Source organism: Myotis lucifugus, unplaced genomic scaffold (assembly GCF_000147115.1).
Source record: "Myotis lucifugus unplaced genomic scaffold, Myoluc2.0 scaffold_77, whole genome shotgun sequence".
NCBI lineage: Eukaryota > Metazoa > Chordata > Mammalia > Chiroptera > Vespertilionidae > Myotis > Myotis lucifugus.
Window position 1 is genome coordinate 890,188 of NW_005871125.1, and position 20,408 is coordinate 910,595.

Consider the following 20,408-nt stretch of genomic DNA (forward strand, 5'->3'; position numbering starts at 1 on the left):
TATATTTAAGAACTAAAGATCTAGCAATGAATAAAAATAAAGCAATACCAGGTTTCATAAGCCTGGTATTAAAAATGAAATTACCCTCATTGACATGTGAAATTGATCTGGCATTTTACAAAAGAAGGTAAATGGATTTTTAAAAATGGTTTTATTCTCCTTACATAGGAAACTCAAACTACTTAAATAATTTAAAGTTATTTCTCATGGAAATGGAATCATTTTTCCTATATGCCTGAAGCACATTAATGAGTATTCTGAATTTCCTTCCCTGCAGCCAAGTGATAAGTCAAAGTGAAAAAAGCCTGAAAGCTACTATATTGTAGAAAATACAATTTTCTCCTTGAGAAAGAATAGTCATTGCTTGCTGCTAAATTTAACATAGGATATACAAAGTTACTGTGGCTACGCGATGTATAGGAAAAACTCTTCTAAGGTGCTCCGCTAGTAACACTCACGGATAGTTTTAGCTCCAGCCACATTTCAGTTCATGGGTATTTATATCCATTTTCTCAACCTCGTGTATGCCATGCTTCATAATGCTGTTATCACTCCAACTCTCTTATAGAAGTTTTCATTTTTGTTTTGAGTTTTACTCATTGCAATTGCTATTTAAATATACTTTTTCTAATAAATATGATCTGAACATTTCCCTTCTACCAGCCTATGGAAACGTAAGGCAAATCTCTTGTCACCCATTCTGAGCATCATAGGTCTGAGTGAAATGAAATATGGACTTTCAAACTTACAAATCGTAATAGTTTCTAAACATTAAACAAAGAAAATGTATATGCAGTCATAGTTATCAACCCTAAACTTAAATGGTTTTAACCAAGGGTTTTCTTTTTTCTCTATATTCCACATTAACACTGCCTTGTATTGTCTATTATACATTTAATCGTTTTCTTACCCCTGTTGATTAGGTCTCTTGTACATCAGAAGTTCTCCCTTTTAGATTCTTTTTTAAATTAAATGCATTGTTTAATACCACTGTGTAAGTTTCAGGTATACAATTCCACAATACATCCTCTGTATATTGCATTGTATGCTCACCACCCAAGGTCTCGTCTCCTTTGTCACCATAGATTTGCCTGCCTTTACCCTCTTCATCCTCTCCTGACCCCCTTCCTCCTCTGGTAACCACCATACTGTTGTCTGTGTCTATTTCTGTTTTATGTCCCTTGGTCTTAGAGAGGTTTTTATGAACTTGACCACAAAGAAAAGGAAAAGAAAAGCAAAAATAAATGAATGGGACTAACTATATCAAACTAAAAAGATTTTGCACAGCCAAAGAAGCCTTCAGCAAAACAAAAAGGCAACCAATTGAAAGGGAGAAGATATTTGCAAATTTACTTCCATAAGGTTCTTCAATAAAGAACTCATACAACTCAACAACAACAAAACCAACAATCCAATTATAAGAGGGGCAGAGGACATGAATCAACACTTTTCCCAAGAAGACATACAAATATATGAAAAGATGCTCAACTTCACTAGCTATATAGGAAATGCAAGTCATAACCACAATGAGATACCACTTCACACCTGTTATAATGGCCATTGTGAATAAATCAAGAAATAACAAGTGTTGGAAAAGATATGGAGAAAAAGGAACCCTCACACACTGCTAGTGGGGATGTAAATTGGTACAGCCACTATGGCAAACAGTATGGAGGTTCAGTCAACAATTAAGAACAGAGCTACCATATAACTCAGCAATCCCTCTTCTGGGTATCTACCCGAAAATTTTGAAAACACTTATTCATAAAGATATATGTTCTTTCAATTCTTAATAGTCAGCTATTCCCGGCTCAATATTACAGAAAATCTCAACTACAGTTTATATCCTTGAAATTATTTCTCCATTTGGTATTAGATACAAAGAGATGGTAATTTTTTTAGATGTAAAGAAAAAAAAATCAAAACCAAAATCTAAAAGCAATTCTAGCAGCACTCTAATTTTAAAACAGAGAAATTAATTTTTATCTTGTGTAGAGTCCAACATAATTTTCTATATAAATTTGCTAAGACTTACTTCAACAAAATCATGCACTTGGATTTATTTTCCCTTCACCTTGTAATGATTAATAATTTTCAGAATCTTAGACACCATCTCATCTTACCTTCCTGTGGGGCTAGAGCTGCTATCTTCACTTTCCCATTGTTCATTTTTACTTCTTGGAATTGGGGGCTGTAGCATTTCAGCTGCTAATGGGTCAGCATCATTCTCTTCTCGACCAATCCATTCTCCAATTACACGGGGTCTTAGAAGAGAAGAATTAAATGCCACTGTTTCCTGAAGAGGAAAAAAGAGTGTGCTGCCTTAGCTTATTTACTCTCTACAATAGGACAAGGAAATAATTTTATCTAGAGTTTCAACTGCTTCCTCAAATCAAAATGTTCTTTTTCCTTTCTGAATTAACTTAAAATTTCAGTTCTTTCCATCTCTACTAGATGACTTACTTTATGTGATTTGTGCTCATTCCTGAAAGTCATAAAGAACTTCAGGAAGGAATATAGCTCTATGACAGCCAGGAACACTCATGTAGAACTTCTAAACTATAAAACTATAATAAGACATCTTGTTTTACTTTGTTGCAGCAGTATAGAAAACCAATATAGTGACTAAGCAGAAAGAAATTTCTAGTATTCACAGTTTTTTAAAGGCTTTAAAATAGTATCAGTCTTGTTTTATTTTATCATTTCATTTTAAATAGAATTACTAGTAATAACTCTAATCTTTTATAGAATTCATAAACTACTTTTAAAGATCACAGAATAAATAATTTCAATGAAATTATGATCTAACTAGAGTGACAGTAAATTATGATCTAACTAGAGGCCAGTATTTTATAAAGGTTAAGAAGAATATTATCTTTAATGAACCCCCAAATGTTAATGGAAGATTAAAAGGAAGAATATATATATTTTTATTATAGTAAAGACAAGGTGTCAGCTCTACACAAATTGTAAACCTTTCTGTTTGACTGATTTTTAAAATTTTATCTTTATTGTTGAAAGTATTACAGATGTCCCCTTTTTCTGTTTGACTGCTTTTAGTACCTGCCTGAGATACACTTTTTCTTACCCAGCAAAATGCAAAACTGAGTTTTGTGGTCACCAGAGGGCACCATGGGGCAGGCTGTCCCTCTTCAAGACGGGTTCCAGGAAGGCAAAGAATGGAGGCTGTGTTTCTTTTGTATTATCTGACCCCCTTGAAAATCAGGTGTGAGTGGGAACAATTTTTTGTACTGACACAACTATATTTTTCAATAAAAGCTCATTAGTATGACAACTGGTGGCTTCCTCAATGAAAATGAAAAATAATAAATGTGCAATAAGTTCCAGCAATTTCTATAAAGTCTTTAAAATACAATATTAAGAAAATTAAAATCAGCAATATGTGCAACTTATTTAAATGAAAACTCTTGCTAATACTGGAAGAGAGGAGGGAAGGGGGAAGATGTATCCTGGGGTAATCCTCGGAGACCCCAGGGCACCTACAATGTTACCCAGTGAAGGTGAAATCCATTTTCAGTTCAAAGAACAATTACTATGCTCTTTATCTCACCAAAAAATGGTGTAGAGACTAACCCAGCTGCAAGCCAGGGCCCAGAAAAAAGGGAAGGAAAGTAGAATCACACAGCTAATTTATGGCTCCGGCATCCAGGGCTTTGCAAAATATATTAGGAGGAACAAATGAACCTAGAAATGGCAATGATTATGTCTTTGTACTTAAAATGAACCTAGAGTATATCTTCAAGAGCATGGATTATTACATTTCTGCAAACTGGAAGGAATATCAGGGTATAAGGAGATCAGTTTGGGCAAAGACAATGATGGCTTTGCAGAGAAAGACTAGAAAAACAGGACAAAGCCAGATACCCCATCTGCCACTTACTCCATGAGCTACGGTACATAGTCATGATCTAGTTTTGCATGGAATTAATACAGATAGAAATTAAAGTAATTTTATTATTAGATGACTTGTTAAAGGGAAATCATATTTAGTAATATATTTATCAATTTTATTTATTTATTTTATCATATATGTACTTCTATTAAAACTTAAAAGATATATTCCTATTTGGAATAGAAAAAATGCTAACTATTGTTTTTATATAAATAATGTAATTGTTACATTATAGTTTATTATTTTAAAATGGCATGACTGCATTATCCCATTTTCGTACAATAATTTCTACCATTTTCTAGCTAATAAATCTAGCATGAGGCCAAATTAAATACGCTTTCTGTTTAGAGAGATATTTGTATCAATGTTCACCAAATATTGATGGCTAGTTCTAAGTGCTTCTCCCTTTTCCAACTACATACCTCATGACAAAAATTTTTCTTCAGCCAAAGCCACATATCACAACAGATTGAATGCAGAAGTGGATATGAAAATTCAGCAGTTTCTAATTAAGCCAGGCATTAAAGAGATTTATTTTAAACTGTAAATAATGTAACTTTCTCATAAGTACCTTATTTTGGAAAACAAAGTACTTTTTCATAAAAACATTTTTTAAAATATATTTTATTGATTTTTTTACAGAGAGGAAGGAAGAGGGATAGAGAGTTAGAAACATCAATGAGAGAGAAACATCGATCAGCCGCCTCCTGCACACCCCCTACTGGGGATGTGCCCGCAACCAAGGTACATGCCCTTGACCGGAATCGAACCTGGGACCCTTCAGTCCGCAGGCCGAGGCTCTATCCACTGAGCCAAACTGGATAAGGCAAAAATATATTTTTTTTAATGTAATGGTTCTGTCACTGCTATTTTTTTAAATAAATGCATGTAAACTTTTTTATCAGTTTTAATTTCTAACATGGTAAAATATTAATAGGTATAATTTACACATTGCAAAGTTTTTTGGGATCCTAAGACCAAAAAAATAAGAACGTCTAGCCCAATGACTGACTCCTAAATGTGTAACACTAAATCAAAACTTTCTTATGAGCAGCAACTCATATAAACAATATTTAACAGACAACTCAAAATAAACATTACAAAAGCGAACTCTTTGTTGTTGTTGTTGCTAATCCTCACCTGAGGATATATTTCCATTATTTTTAAAGAGAGTAGAAGGGAGGGGGAGAAACACAGAGACAAAAACATCGATGTGAGAGAGACACATCGACTGGTTGCCTCCCGCATGAGCCCTGACAGGGATGGGAATCCAGCTGGCAACCCAGGTACATGCCCTTGACTGGAATCAAACCCAGGACTGTTTAGTCCACGGGCCGATGCTCTATCCACTGAGCAACTGACTAGGGCTAGGACTGAGAACTGTTGATGCTATCCCAACCTGTCAAATTGGCTCTCTCCCCAGTTTTTCTAATTTTGGTAAATGGCACCACAGATCATTTAATTTCTCATCCTCCAAACGTAAGAATCATCACTGACTGATCTCTTCTACTAGTCCTCAGATCCAATCCATAGCAAGCTCCAAAGATACTACTGCTAAAATATATTCCTAATCATATCACTTCCCACCACCTTCACAACTATCACTAGTGCAAGGCATCATCATATTCTCTTGGCATCTTAAAATTACTTTTAAAAAATACTTAGTAAGCCCTAGCTGGTTTGGCTCAGTGGATAGAGCGTCAGCCTGCAGACTGAAAGGTTCCTGGTTCAATTCCAGTCAAGGGCAAATGCCTGGGTTGCGGGCTCAATCCCCAGTAGGGGGGCGTGCAGGAGGCAGCCGATCAATGACTCTCATCATTGATGTTTCTATCTCTCTTCCCTCTCCCTTCCTTTCTGTAATCAATAAAAATATATTTTGAAAATTACTTAGTAAGGTTTCAAAGAGCAGCTATAGTAAATAACAAGTTTCTTCCATACCATCATCATCAATACAAGCAAAATCCAAATAGTTTACATAATATTATTAGTTTTCATTTTTTAATATAGTTGTTAATGCTTACAGTGGTTCAGTTTTCTCTAGCCAAATTTGAAAATCCTTAACTCAAAAGAATAGGTGATATTACATATTTCATTTAATAACTTCCATTTAAAAATCTAAGCATATAACTTTGAAAATTTTTTTAAATATTAGCAACATAAATTATATTTGAACATTTTATGTTTCAGTGGATTAAAACCTAAATTCTATATGTTCTTTTCATTAGATGTATAGTTCAACTTACCTTATCAAGTTCATCTGAAATTGCAATACCTGGGATTCAAAAGAGATTTATAAAAATGTTTTAGAAGCAATCTTTAATAACCTAATGTCAAAGACAAAAGTTCTATTTGTAAAATGAGTGTATTTTCCATTCTATTTTTTCTTTTTATTAGTGCTTCAAAATAGTGTAACACAACCTTTCTACTCATGAAAACAAATTAGGAATTCAAGTCAACTATGACAGCATGAACTGCTGAAAAATGCAAATGATGCAACAAAAACAAGACAAGTACCACACTGGTTTTTAGATGCAGAGCTAATGTGCATATAATTGTAGGGATGTAGTCTTTATGTTATAATGACAATCAAGTATAACTTAGCTCGTTACAATTTTGTTCCTGCTTATGAATTGATTTAGACTCCTAGAGTGATAAAATATTAAGGCAGCATGGTGGTTGGAGATCATTTATTTTAATTCCCTTTTTTACAGATGAGGACACAAACTAGAGAGCTCTAGGAATTTGTCCCAGTCTCTTAGATTGACAGCTTCTTAAGCCAACGGATAAATGATTCTTCCTCACAATTGCCCTTCTTACCATTCCTCACTGTACATCTTGTTTCTATCTTTACCATTCCTCCAAAATTGTTTTAAATCAGCAATGTAAAGAGCTTAGTCCTTAATTTTTCTGTCATCAACGCTCTGTCATTAAACTCTGTTAACTCCCTCTCTTTTCTAATCTCCTGATTTGTCTCCCCCACAGGAATCCTGTTCTTTGGAGTCCTTTCCTGAAATGCCAAGGGTTCTTTGCTGAGCTGTCTTTCTTTAAGTTGATATTCTTTCCTGAGCTATCTAACCCATACCACTGACATTGTTATTTCTCTATATGGTGATGACAAACAAGTCTTTATCTACAGCACAGACTTTCTTCCTGAGCTAGTTGTTGAATTCCTAAGTGCATTTCAGTCTCAAAGTGTCAGGCTAATGACATCACCTGCATATCATTTCCCCCTGTTTGTGAATGATGCTGTGCCTAGAGCTGAACATAGGCCCTGGGGCCAGGCATTGGAGCTGGTGTGGCCACGTGGGGGGTACTTTACCCATTCCTAGAGCCTCTCCCACTCCAATAACCTAATATATCAATTACAAACAAAACAGAAAAATATTGCCCTACTATATCTCAAGAAATGGCACCATTCTTTCCCTTGTAGATAAAACTAGAAACACAGGTGTATCTGAGACTCATTCATCATAGCAAGATTCCATATAATTCTTTTTTTGGTAAAAGTTATTGGTAACTAGGAATTGTATGTGTCACTGCACTAAAGAAATGTCTAGCTACCGCTTTGGGAATTTGGGGTGACCTAAGCTTAACAATTATTCAAGGACATGCTGTATTAATTAGCTCCTTCAAACAATTCAAGAAAGGCTTCAGGAAGGAGTAGCATTGCAGCTGGCCAGTATCTGCATTGAGTGTGTGTGGTGGAGGACTCTGAGACATAATGGATTCGCTGTGGGGAGGATATGTAAGACCAATAAGAGATCCCAAAGCTTTCTGAACAATTATAAATATTTATAAAGGCCTAACGTAAGTACCCATTTATGAATATTCGGGTTTAAATCCTAATATATAAAAAAGCCAGGAGTCATCATGACCAAAACAACCAGACGGACAAACGAACAGTAGTCTGCGTGGGGCAACCAGGCCGGCAGGGGGTTAGTGAGGGATGAACAAATGACTGAACAGCAGGCTGCGTGGGGTGACCAGGCCGGCAAGGGGGGGAAGTTAGGGGTGACCAGGCTGACAGGGAGGGCAGTAAGGGGTGACCAGGCTGGCGGGGGGGGGGGGAGTTGGGGGCGATCAAGCCGGCAGGCAGAGGCAGTTAGGGGTGATCAGGCTGGTAGGGAGTGCAGTTAGGGGTGATCAGGCAGGCAGAGGCAGTTAGCGGTGATCAAGCTGGCAGGGGGGGCAGTTATTGGCGATCAGGCAGGCAGGCAGGTGAGCAGTTAGGAATCAGTGGTCGCGGATTGCGAGCTGAATGTCCGACTTCCAGTTTAGGCCTGATCCCAGGCAGTTGGGGGCCTAAACAGGCAGTTGGACAGCCCCCGAGGGGTCCAGGATTGGAGAGGGTGCAGGCTGGGCTGAGGGACTCCCCACCCCATGCATGAATTTCATGCACCGGGTCTCTAGTATATATATATAATATTTTAAATGGTCACTTGGAATAACTCAGATTTCACGATAATGTATAGAATAACAAATGGTTTATGTCACAGTGTACAATATATTTAAAATAATTATTCCAGTTTACAAAAACCAAGTAAATATTCAAGTACTAATAATTACATTTAATACAACAAAAATGTTCCTTTACAATATGAATTCAATATTAAAACTGAATATATTGTGTAAAACTAAATATTTAAAAGAATCTACTTTAAAAAGAGGGAGAGAGTAGATACATAAAACAAAATTATCTTTCTCATCCAAAGCCATAAAACTTAGATACCTGGAATTATAGAACCCATGATTTCAATATCTGAGATTTTTGAAACACACTTGATTTTTTAAAAAACTTTTTGCATTAATGCCCTTGGTCCTGCAAAAAGAGTTTTCTCATTAAATTTTTGGAAAGCTATCAGCTGATCTTTAAATTTCTTTCACACCTCAGTTCATAAAGCCATTATTCATAAATATAATAATAATTCACCTATCTAGACTGTAGCCAAGAACTAGCAAGTAAGTCAAAAGATCTTTGAATAGTCAAAATCTATTTGTCATACAGAACTTGCCCATCACTTATGGCCTAGCTCCTTGGATCCTCTATCCACTGTCCATCACTCTCAATTTTCAGATGCTGTTTTGCAGAGCCAAGTAATGTTGCCAATGAAAAATTGAGATGAAGGGAAAGGTTGCTATGAAGATATATTAACATACTAAGAAGTAATAGGTCCCACAATAAAATTCAAACTAGATAAATTGGAAACTTGCCTTGGGGAAAAAATTATGCTTCTAACTGTTCCAAGTGTTTGGTCAGACATATTTTATTGAGATACCTATTATTATACTTTTTAACACATATATTTTGATGATTTTGCCTAGTAAATTATCTAAATAAGTATCTATTCTATTGCATACAGTTCTTTCTGCTCCCTATTGACAATGTCAAATTACTGAGGGTATATTTCATTTTTTTGTAATTTCACTTTTAATCAAAGTTTAAACTAACTAAAACAGTTGAAAGAATTTTAAAGAAACGCTTCCTTCCGGAAGCATGAAGCTCCAATGGGAACCATTTACAATGAGTAGCCAGGATATTTCTCCGAGTGCCTCGCACAACATTCACAGCTATTCATTAACTCTTAAAAGCCATCATATTTTAAGATGACATTGTTAAAGTATGTAGGAATGCAGGAGCAGCAGTGAACTGAAAATATCCAAGAGAAAATGTAGTGAGTGGGTTGCTACAATATGTTGTAAGGGAGAAAGGCTCACTGCACCACTGGCTCACTCCACAAGCTATTCCCTGAGTGAGAGAGTATTGTATTGTATGAAGCCACATGATTTTGGCCATGAAACTCCCCTAACATACGGTTATGGCAAGCTAGCCAGACACAGCTTAGTAAAGGCAGGAATTGCACCTGTTTCCCTGACATGGGGCAGGAACGAAATGGGCCATGTTAAATGGATAAACCAATGATCTGGGCACTGTCATTGTGAGTGTGAACTAGGGACTAGAGAAGAGAATCAGACCCAAAATGTATTTTTGAGGCAAAATGAGCAAGATTTGGTAAGAATTAACTTTTGAATAGTTAAGGGGGCGAGAGAAGCGTGTAGAGGGGCTCCAGTTTAGGTGAACTGGTAAGCGACGGTGCCACCATCTGAGACAGAGCACACAGAAAAATGGTCACATTTGAAGAGGGAGGTAGGATCTACTCTGATAGATAGAATCTAGCATGGCAATGAGCTAAATTCAAGTGGAGATATGTTAGGCATTTTGTTTCAAAAGCATATACAGACTAATGTCACCAATAGGTTCTGCAACTTTAAGCAAAATGACATACAATAAAACCAACTTACCATAGGCTAATTGATATAAACAAACATTTCTATAGCATCTCATCAAGATCTGTATATATTAATAAAAGCCTCTGACATATTAATATAAGGTTCTTTTCATGAATATAGTATAGCAATAAACTGAAAACTCACTTTATCATTATTTGATCCAAAAGTAAGTCATAGGTGGCAGAACAAAACCTCTAACCTAGGCACTTGGATTATAAATCATTGCTTTTACACAAAGCACATCACACAGCACTATGCTAGGCTCTGAAAGGATTCTAAGAAAAATCTGGCCCCATTACCATCCTTAAATGTAGAGACATTAAAAACCCATGAAAGCAATAGGAATATGTGTTCATTAAGATGACACAAAACAAAGAGGTTCAAAAGAGAAGAATGAATAAGATACCATTAGGTGTACACTTGACCTTGATAACAGAGAGACTGCAGAGAGAGGTGGTGAAATAACCATGGGGGTCTATAGCTCCTCCTACTCTGTATAACCAGTCTTCCCATGAGGCTGTGTAATATGCAAGACCAATCTCAGTTCCAATCCAGGCCCTCAGAACTCCTCAACCTCTCACAGAATTTTAATGAGGATGTTGGAAATGGGTTACCAGCAATATTAATGAGTGCTTCTACTTTAATATTGGGTAGGAATTTCAATTAGGATTAAATAACTGAACTTACTTCGAGAGAGCTTCTCAAGGGCTTTTCCCAGCTTCTTGCTCTCTTGAAGGATGTGGTTCAATTCATCAAAATCACGGCTTTCTGGTTTAGTTCGCCAGTTCCACTTAGGATGATCTACTGACCTTGACACTATGTTTAAAAAAAATGATTACTTCATAAGCATGCTGCATAGTAATAAAAACTTACTATTCGTCATTATGTGAAAGACTGTATAAGATCATATACAGAATAAAAATGTTTGTCTTGGAAATGGTTTTCTTGTGAGCAAGCAGTGGGAAGTTATAAAGCTGGGTTTTAAGAAATGTTTTAAATGAACAAGTAAAGGGAAGTGTGATGCTATTTATAGAAAAAAAGAAAAATCAGGTACTGATTTAAAACTAATAATTTCTAGAATTTAAGGAAAACATAAAAGTAAAGTAGATTTTGTTTGTTTTAGCAGCTTCAAAATAATCACTAACTTCTTTATCATCAATTAGTAAATATTTCTAAGACATTCTTGCTGTCTTCTAGTAAAACAGAGATGACTGTAATTACCTTCATTTCCCTTCAAATTCCAAATTCCCACTAAAATTGTTAGAGTAAAGGAATTTTTACTTTTATTTTTTTGGAATTAGTTAAGCAAGGAGAGAAGCCACTATTAATATGATGGTAAGAAATAGCATCATAGTTTACTGGAAGATGCAAAATGAATTGATGAGTAGTAAATAAATTTAGCTAACTAGAGAATACTGAAACCTAGTCCCTGAAGAGAGAGATGCCCCCCAAAAGTGATCATTTCAGACCATTTAAGCATTAAAGTATCAAGCAGGACCAATGACAAAGTAATAAGAATACAAAAACTTTCTTCTTCAGACTGGAAGAATTCATTGAATATCACTAAATTTTACAACAATAAAGAAAAGATCTTAAAAGCTTTCAGAGACAAAAATAGCAAATCATATCGTCATCAGACTTCTCAACAGCAGCAGTTCTCCTCAGAAGATGGGGGAGAAAGTCTTTCAAAATTTCAACTAAAGAGTACTTCCAACTTAGAATTATCTACCCAACTCAAGGATCAATTAAGATACTTGTAAAGACTCAAAATTTATCTTGCAAGCATTTTTTTTCCCCAGAAAGCTCCTAGTGGAGGTGCTCCACCAAAACACAAAGTGGAAAGACTTGGGACTCAGGCAATAGGTGATCCTCCAGAAGAAAAAGGAAAAGGGTGACAGTGAAGAACAATCCTGGGAGACAGCTGAAAAAGCAGCTAGAGACCCAGAAGCCAAGACTGGAGCAACAGGACAGAGAGCTACAGGGGAAATGGATGTAATACTTTTCAAACAAAATAAAGTATAAAATATAAAATAAGACTGAAATTAGGATCACTTGATGTATTTGATCATATTGAGAGTGTTTAATAGTTTAACACAGGATTTGGTGAAGTATTAGTGATGGATACATAGAAAACAAACAGAAAAAAAGTCAATTATTAATTCTAATTAAAAGTCAGCTAATAAATTAATAGTTGGACATCTTATGGCTATACTGTGAAAAACACAAATTAATGTAGTCTTACTAATACCAAAGCAGAGTATATATTCAACCAACATTTGAAATATCTGCATGACTGTAGGGGGATGCTGAGATGGGGCCAGAGTATAAAGCACAAAGTCTTAGAAGGAGGTCAAAAGATGATGCCTCAAATGTAAAAAGTAAAAAAGAACATGTAAGTACCTTGTATGTTTTGCTATTTAGACCTGTGTACCAAAAACAACATCTAGTAGAGTTAAAAGTGGTTCCACATTAGAACAGAGGAGTAGTAGTAGTACCTACTACTTTACTTTTTAAACCACATATATTTTTGTTTCAATAAAAATAAATTTTTAAAAAAATATATTTTATTGATTTTTTTACAGAGAGGAAGAGAAGGGGATAGAGAGTTAGAAACATGGATGAGAGAGAAACATCCATCAGCCACTTCCTGCACAACCACCACTGGGGATGTGCTCGCAACCAAGGTACATGCCTCTGACCGGAATCAAACCTGGGACCTTTCAGTCCACAGGCCGACGCTCTATCCACTGAGCCAAACCAGTTACAGCTAAAATAAATTTTATATATTTATATGGTAAGGCTATAGGAAAGAAAGGCTGTTGAAATATCTTTTCTGCTACCTATTTGAAAGGTAATCTGGCAATATCAATTATAATAAAAATATAATGACCCTCTGGCCCAGCAATCTTATGTTTGGTTAATTATAATAAATAAAAATGTCTATACTTATATATAAATTACAAGATTGTTTATTTTATCAGGAAGTGAAAGATATAAATTTGTTTATTCAGCAGTTTGTGGTGGAAAAATTCTGGAAATCATTTAATGTCCTTCAACAGGGGAATAAATAAATTAAGCTACATTCACACTATGATACAGTCTGCACTTATTAAAAAGTTTATCTTAGATCCCAGTCTATTAGCATGGAGATATGTCCACAATGCATTTTAAAATAATAAAATCAAGTTATTTAATGTTTACAGTTTAAGGCTAGTTTTAGGAAGCAAGCCAACCCATATATATTTTGTGTTAGTTTATACAAAGAAAAGGATGTATTCTTTATACCTATGTTTCCCTCTCTATATATTGCTTATTACTATGACAGCAGTCTCTTTAACATTTCTTGCAATACTGGTTTGGTGGTAATAGCCATTTTTTTGTCTGGGAAGGCCTTTATTAAAAAAGAAAAGGATATAAAAAATGCAACCTATTTCAAAGGCTATGAAAAGATACAAACTATTTCTGAGGGAGTAGAATTTGAGTGGACTGAAGAAAGAAAAACTATCTACATGTCTGTATTTTTTAATTGTCAAAATAAGCAAATATTACTTCTGTAATTTAAATAAATCTAAAATATAAAAAATAGAATGCAAGTGCTTCCTCTGTCTTTTTTTATTTAAGGGATTCTGGGATAGAGATATCAGCTAACATCAACACACTGGCGATCAAACATTGGAGAGTGAACAGAGTGAGTGTGATATTCTAGAAAAGACTTCTAGGCACACTGCTATTACCCCAGGGGACCTCTGGGAACAAGCCCAGGCATGGGGGAGAGAAACTCAGAAAAGGAAGCAGATAAAACTATATTTGTACCATATCCTTCAAAGGATTGTTTGGCTGGTTTGGCTCAGTGACTGGAGCCTTGGCCTGTGGACTGAAGGGTCCCGGGTTCGGTTCCAGTTTGGAGCACATACCTGGGTTGCGGGCTTGACACTGGTGGGGGGCGTGCAGGAGGCGGCCGATCGGTGATTCTCTCTCATTATTGATGGTTCTATCTCTCTCTCTCTCTCTCCCTTCCTCTTTGAAATCAATAAAATATATATTTTTTAAAAAACTTATAAAAAAAGATTGTTTGGCACTTGTTAACCTTCATTGAACAATTTCTCTAATCTATATCACTGCATTATCTAATTTTCCTGCAAATTAACATATGCTATCAAGAGTTCTCTCTCCTTTTAATTTATGAAATAAGAGAATAGTGTTTTTTTGTTTTTAAAATCAGCCCCAATTAATATTCCCGAATAACCACCAGACATGGCCAGCTCCCAAAGCATCCCAGCCTTCACAGACCTACCAACTGACTGCACTGACATGGCAAGACCAGAAGAAGAAGCGCCCAATCAATCCACTGAATCATGAGGAATTATAAATTGTTGTTTTTTTAAGCCATTGAGTTTTAGGGAGGATATATGAAGGAACAGAGAACTGATAGAACACTCAAGGACTTTCCTCAGCAACTTTCATGCACATATATCCAATTTATCAAGGAAGCCAAACCTAGGACAACCCAGGCCACAGCATGATGATGGTCAAATCAACTACACTGGGGATTTCAAAAGATGTTTTGATAAATAATGGAAGGACACAGCCTCCAGAGGAGGGCATCCCTTAAAGGTTTCTGATGGATTAAAAACCTTACTTAGTTATACTTAATTATCTTGAAACTGAGAACTACAATTTAAATACATTTTAATTTAAATACATTTTAACAAATATTCTCGGGAGAAATGGAAAACAGTAGAACAGAATCAACAACATAAGATGACACATGTGCGGTGGCACATCTATGACTTCACTGAGGCAAAGCTCACCCCCAATGCAGGAGTCCATCCATAGTACCCTGCAGATGGCATCCTCCATTGGCCATAGGAGCTCGCTACTTCATACAGCAGCCTACTGTATACTGTATACTGTATACTGTATACAGGGCTAATTTTGAGCAATTCTTTATTATACTAATCAAATTCTGACTCACTGTGACCTCCACCAAAAGTTCCTATCTATGGGTTAAAAATAAATGTACTGTTTCCTCCAAATGACTTTACCAACAAAACTGCTAATATCTGATAATAATATTTTTATGTCTAGGATGATAAAGGATATAGTTATTTTCTTTTTAAATCTAGCCTGATAATCTTTGCTTTTTAATTGAGATATTCAGTACCTTTACACTTATTGTAATTATTGACATGTTTTCACTTCAACCTAACATCTTGGTATTTGGTTTCTATCTTTCCAATCTTTTATTTCTCTGTTCCTCTTTTCCTGCCTTTGTTTAGGGAGGATAAATTATATTTTTCTTTTCGCATTCCATTTAAACTCTCTACTGACTTTTTATTTATGAAATTTTATGCTCTGTAGTGTTTCTTTACACATTACAATATGCATCTTAAACCTGTCCCAGTGTAAGTTCAAAACATATTCTGTTACTTCAGGAACAATATACTGTATTTTGACTACATTTTTCCAATTAATAATTCTGACCCTGTATTTTTATTGTCATATATGTAATCTCTACATATACTATAAAAGCTCAATTTGTTATTAATTTGGCTTTAAAAAGGTAATGGTTGGGTGGAACCAGAACTTGGGAGTAGGGCACCTGAACAGAAAGAGGTATCATCCATCAGATGCCAGATCACCAGCAACAGTCTGTGACTCAGCAGCATCCTGTTAGGAGCCCAGACTCTTCAGAATGAGCAGCCTTTTAGCATTCTTCCCTAAAGTTGACAGGACCCAGTACTGACCCTTTAAAATCAGTAAGCCTCTAGACTTATCACTGTGGGTTGGGTGGGGGTGGGAGGGTAAAGAAGAAGAAAATGAGGGAGGGAGGAAAAGAGAGAAAGAGAGAACGAAACAGAAGTAAATACAGGAGCTTCAGTAATAAATAATAAGTAGGACTTCAGGGAAATAATAGGTGAAGGACTTCATAAAATTTTGTTAAATGTTTTAATACAAATATCATTTGCTCCTCCTCTAATAGATTTAATTTGCTTTTATGTACTTTTTTAAATGTAGGGTGGGTGTTGCTTTGAATGTAATACAGTGCTGCAACTGGCCACGAGAGGCAAGGGACCCATTCTAGGCAAAATACATCCTTAAAAGAGAATGCTCCAAAAGGTCTAAATCTATTACACATGGAGGGGCAGGGTGGAGGGGGGCAAAGCGGGGAGGAGATAGAGATAGCTGTAATACTGTCAACAATAAAAAATACATTAAAAAAAGAATATGAATAAGTTACTAAACAGAAATAAAGCTCAATGTTAATGCTGAAATAAATACAAAGTGCATTACGATTAATAGCCAGAAATATCAGATAAAACATTTGGCTTCAATTCTTACCTTTTCTTCATTTTGTTAATAACACAGACTTACATATACATTAAGTAATTTTTTGAATAACAAACTTCCTTACATGATTTGGATTCTGGTGACGGTGGAGAAATATTAGAGACAGCAAGGTCACTTTTTGACTTTTTGGGCTTCTTTGCATTTAATTGCCAAGGCTTATCATAGCTTCTCAAATCCCTCCTTGTTCCTTTATGTTCTGTTCAAACAAATAAACAAATATATATGTAAATACATGCTCTCTAATGTGATTTCAAGATTCATAAAAAACTAAATTCATGAAGTTATTAGGTATACTCAGAAAAATCTACAGGTCACCTTATATAAAAAATAATGCAAATAGTCCAGCTGGTGTGGCTCAGTGGTTGAGTGTCAACTTGTGAACCAGGAAGGTCACGGTTCGATTCCTGGTCAGGGCACATGCCCGGGTTGCAGGCTTGATCCCAAGTGGAAGCCATGCAGGAGGCAGCCAATCAATGATTCTCATCATTTATGTTTCTATCTCTTTCTCCCTCTCCCTTCCTCTCTGAAATCAATGAAAATACAAAAAATAATAATAATAAAGTAAAATAAAAAATGATGCAAATATCCAAAAGCATTTCTTGCTTAATTTCCCCTGTACATTTTAGTTATCAATTTGGTATGAATCAGTGTGTATAGTAATATGATTAAGGTCATTTTAAACTGAAATTATTTGAAAGGCCTTGAAAGGCATGGGTTACCATTACTTAAAATAACATTCTTTAAATGCTGCCATGGAAGAAAACATTGTACTCTGTTGAAAATAAAACAACTAAATATTTACTGATGTTAGTTTACCCATTATTTACTATGACACAGAAAACTGACATTCACCTAAGTTTCTTCCTTACCATCACTTACTTTCCCACTTGTTTCTTCAAAAAAGATTAATTCAACCAACTTTGCTAAAGTTATAGTTCCCCTTCAAAGGTGGTCAATGTCATACCAATTCCCAAGGTAAGTGATCTTTTCAAGAGTTCATCCCTCTTGACTTCTCCACCAAGCATTTCATATCTTTACACAGACTTATCTTTGCAGAATGTTTTCTTCTATTCTCAGAGCATTACCAACTTCTCATCCCATTAACCTGACTACTCCTTCTCTGTCTCATTCATTGCTTCCTCATCCTCTTTCATCCAGGTGGCATTCTTTAGAGTTTCCCTCTGTCTTCTTATTTACATTTACAAGTTTTCACCCTAGCTGTATGAACAAGTCATACATCTTTCTCTGGCCACCCATCTATAAGCACTAAATAAACAGCATGTGGATTTCTCAAATGTTCATGCTAAGGTTGTACTTAACTAGGTGTTATTCAATTTTTCTACCTCCAACATCCCATTAAATACCAAAAGAGGTATAAATATTCTAAAACACTAGGAACTGAAATATTGGCCTGTGGTCTGCCAGACCCAGGTGGTATTTCTATTGGTAGGATTAAGACAAAAGATAGGCAAATCCGAAAGATGTTGGAGGGTTTCAAGACATCCACAACGCTTGCCCCTGTCTCAGAGTTATCTCCTTATGTTGTTTCATAATCTCTCAGAATTTTTCTTTCTACATGCATCCTAGCACCATAATTTATTCTAATGTAATATGGTAAAGGAATAAAGAATCCTGTTTGTAAAATATAGCTGCTCATGATACAAAGGAAAGCTAAAAGGAACCAGACAGAAAAGATACATTGGATTTTGTGGTCTTTTAAATTCTCCACAACTGGCAAGGAAAAACAAGTCCACATTAATTTAAATAATCCAGTAATAATATTGTTCTTATTTAGTTGTTTGAAAAGAGATGAGACATACAGTCACTAGTCAGTTTAGCTGAGACCCACAGGATTATACTGACACTGGAAATTTTAGCAGTGGCTATGATTGCTTTCACCTGTCTCTCTAAAATTCTTTAGGAGTCAAAAAATTCCAAGCTATACAGTGAGAGGACAAATTAGAGTTCATGTATTGACAAGCCTAAAAATAGAATATTCCTCATTTAAATTTGAATTAATAAATGATTTTAAGAAAAACATTCAATATGCAAAACAAGAATACAGCATTCAAGATACAGAGGAAACGGATGGTTTTACAAAAGATTTATTATTGAAAACGTTCAAATTTTACATTGTGGCTAACTTGCCAATAAAAATAAAATGGATTCTATGAACCAAAAAGAAATGAGAGAGGAGATAGGCTAACCTATGTTAAAAACATATAACTGCAGACAGAGATTTAAAAAAAAAAGAAGATAAGGAAATACTGATAGGAAGCTGAAATGCAATACCAACATTTAAATTTCTGTTCAAAGCCAGAAAGAGAAAACTGATACTGCGGAAAATTGAATCAGTGACACAGAACACATTGACAAATAAATTTCCCTAAAAGTTATTCTATAAAGAAAGGCAAATATCATGTGTAATGAAATGAGAGGGATAGAGAACAATATTTACACATACTTGATTTTCCTTAAGAAGAAACCTAAACAAATATAATAGAAGCAATAACTAAGTACACAAAAGAAAAAAAATGTTCTAGGCTTAAGAGCGGGATTTGTTGATTGAAAGGATTTAGTGAGCATAGGAAAAGTTAAAGAGACAAACATTTAGATGTATTCCCAGTAAACTTTTAAACATCAAAAATGAAAAGAAAGCAAATCCCATTCGTGTTTAAAAAGAATAATTAAAATGTCTAAAAGGAATAAAATAAGGCTGCTTTCAGGTTTGTCCTCGACAATGTTAAATGACAAACTTCTGGAAAATACGATGTGTCCTAAATTGCTAGATCCATTTAAAGGCAATAAGAGGACATCTTGAGATGTTTTCAAAAAGTATCATACCCATACACTTTGAATATGGAGACATTTTCTAGCTAATTAGAACATACACCAAAAGAAACAATTCAAAATTGCAGGCAAGGTTGAAACTAGCATTATTGACTGTCACCTGAACTAAAATTTCCCCAGCTATATTCACATCCAAGGATTATTCTGTGCTTTCTTTCTCCCTTTTGTCATATTCTGCCCTCCAAAATTTCCCCTCTTCATCTTCTGGGACATACATTTCATGGGAAACAAACACTCCTCTGTTCCTAATCCCCTCCTCCCTCTCATGTCCTAAGAGACACCTCATTCCTCCTCCAAGAGCACTCCCTGCTCCTCAGCTTCCTAGAGTCACGAGTGTTCTCTTCTCCATTGGCTGGGTTTTCCGGGTCCAGCAATTTAAAGCTGAAAGTCCCTCCTGACTTGTGATTAATGCTGGCTGTCTACACTGTTCACCACGCTTCATTATCACCAGCGTACTGGCCCCGATATCTCTTGCAACCCTACTCACGATATTGGCACAGTCTCCCTAGACCTTTCAACAACTTGGATGAAACCCTGGTGACCTCTTAATCCTTAGAAAAACCACCCATTAAGCCTCAGACTTCCTTGTCCTCAACTTTGAAAGCTTCACTTCCCTGATGCTTATGACACTCCCAAACTACGGCCATCAATAGGACTTTCTCATTATCTGGAATCATTCCAACTCAAGTCTCAGATAGCACAGTCTGCTGTCCTTCTGTACCTCTCCCATTTCACTGAACCTTCACTTACACTGGCCTCCTAAAGATCTTCAGCTGTCCTCAGTAAACAACCTCACTTCTCAATAATCAGACAAAATTTTAGGTATCAGATATGACCTCACACTGGCCTTCTCCCAGTCCATCTCCTACTCAATCTGTTAATTTGACCACAACTTCCTCCATTCCTTCACTCCCACAGTTTTAATGATTTTATATATGATATGAATGCCTCACCTGTGACTCCTGCCTTGACCCATCCCAAAAGTTTTAGACTCATTCCTGCCTGC

General features: G+C 35.7%; 1 protein-coding gene across 1 annotated transcript in view; it reads right to left on the reverse strand.

Moving 5' to 3' along the window:
* Positions 1–17,577, reverse strand: part of CUNH8orf34 (chromosome unknown C8orf34 homolog) — a 198,594-nt gene extending 181,017 nt beyond the window's left edge. Inside the window, exons 1-5 of the mRNA XM_014457445.1 lie at positions 17,517–17,577; positions 16,617–16,748; positions 10,889–11,017; positions 6,157–6,185; positions 2,124–2,296 (exon numbers count right to left, since the gene is read on the reverse strand). Coding sequence (XP_014312931.1) covers positions 2,124–2,296; positions 6,157–6,185; positions 10,889–11,017; positions 16,617–16,748; positions 17,517–17,577 — 524 coding nt within the window. The remainder of the gene's footprint in view (positions 1–2,123; positions 2,297–6,156; positions 6,186–10,888; positions 11,018–16,616; positions 16,749–17,516) is intronic.
* Positions 17,578–20,408: the final 2,831 nt, after the last annotated feature.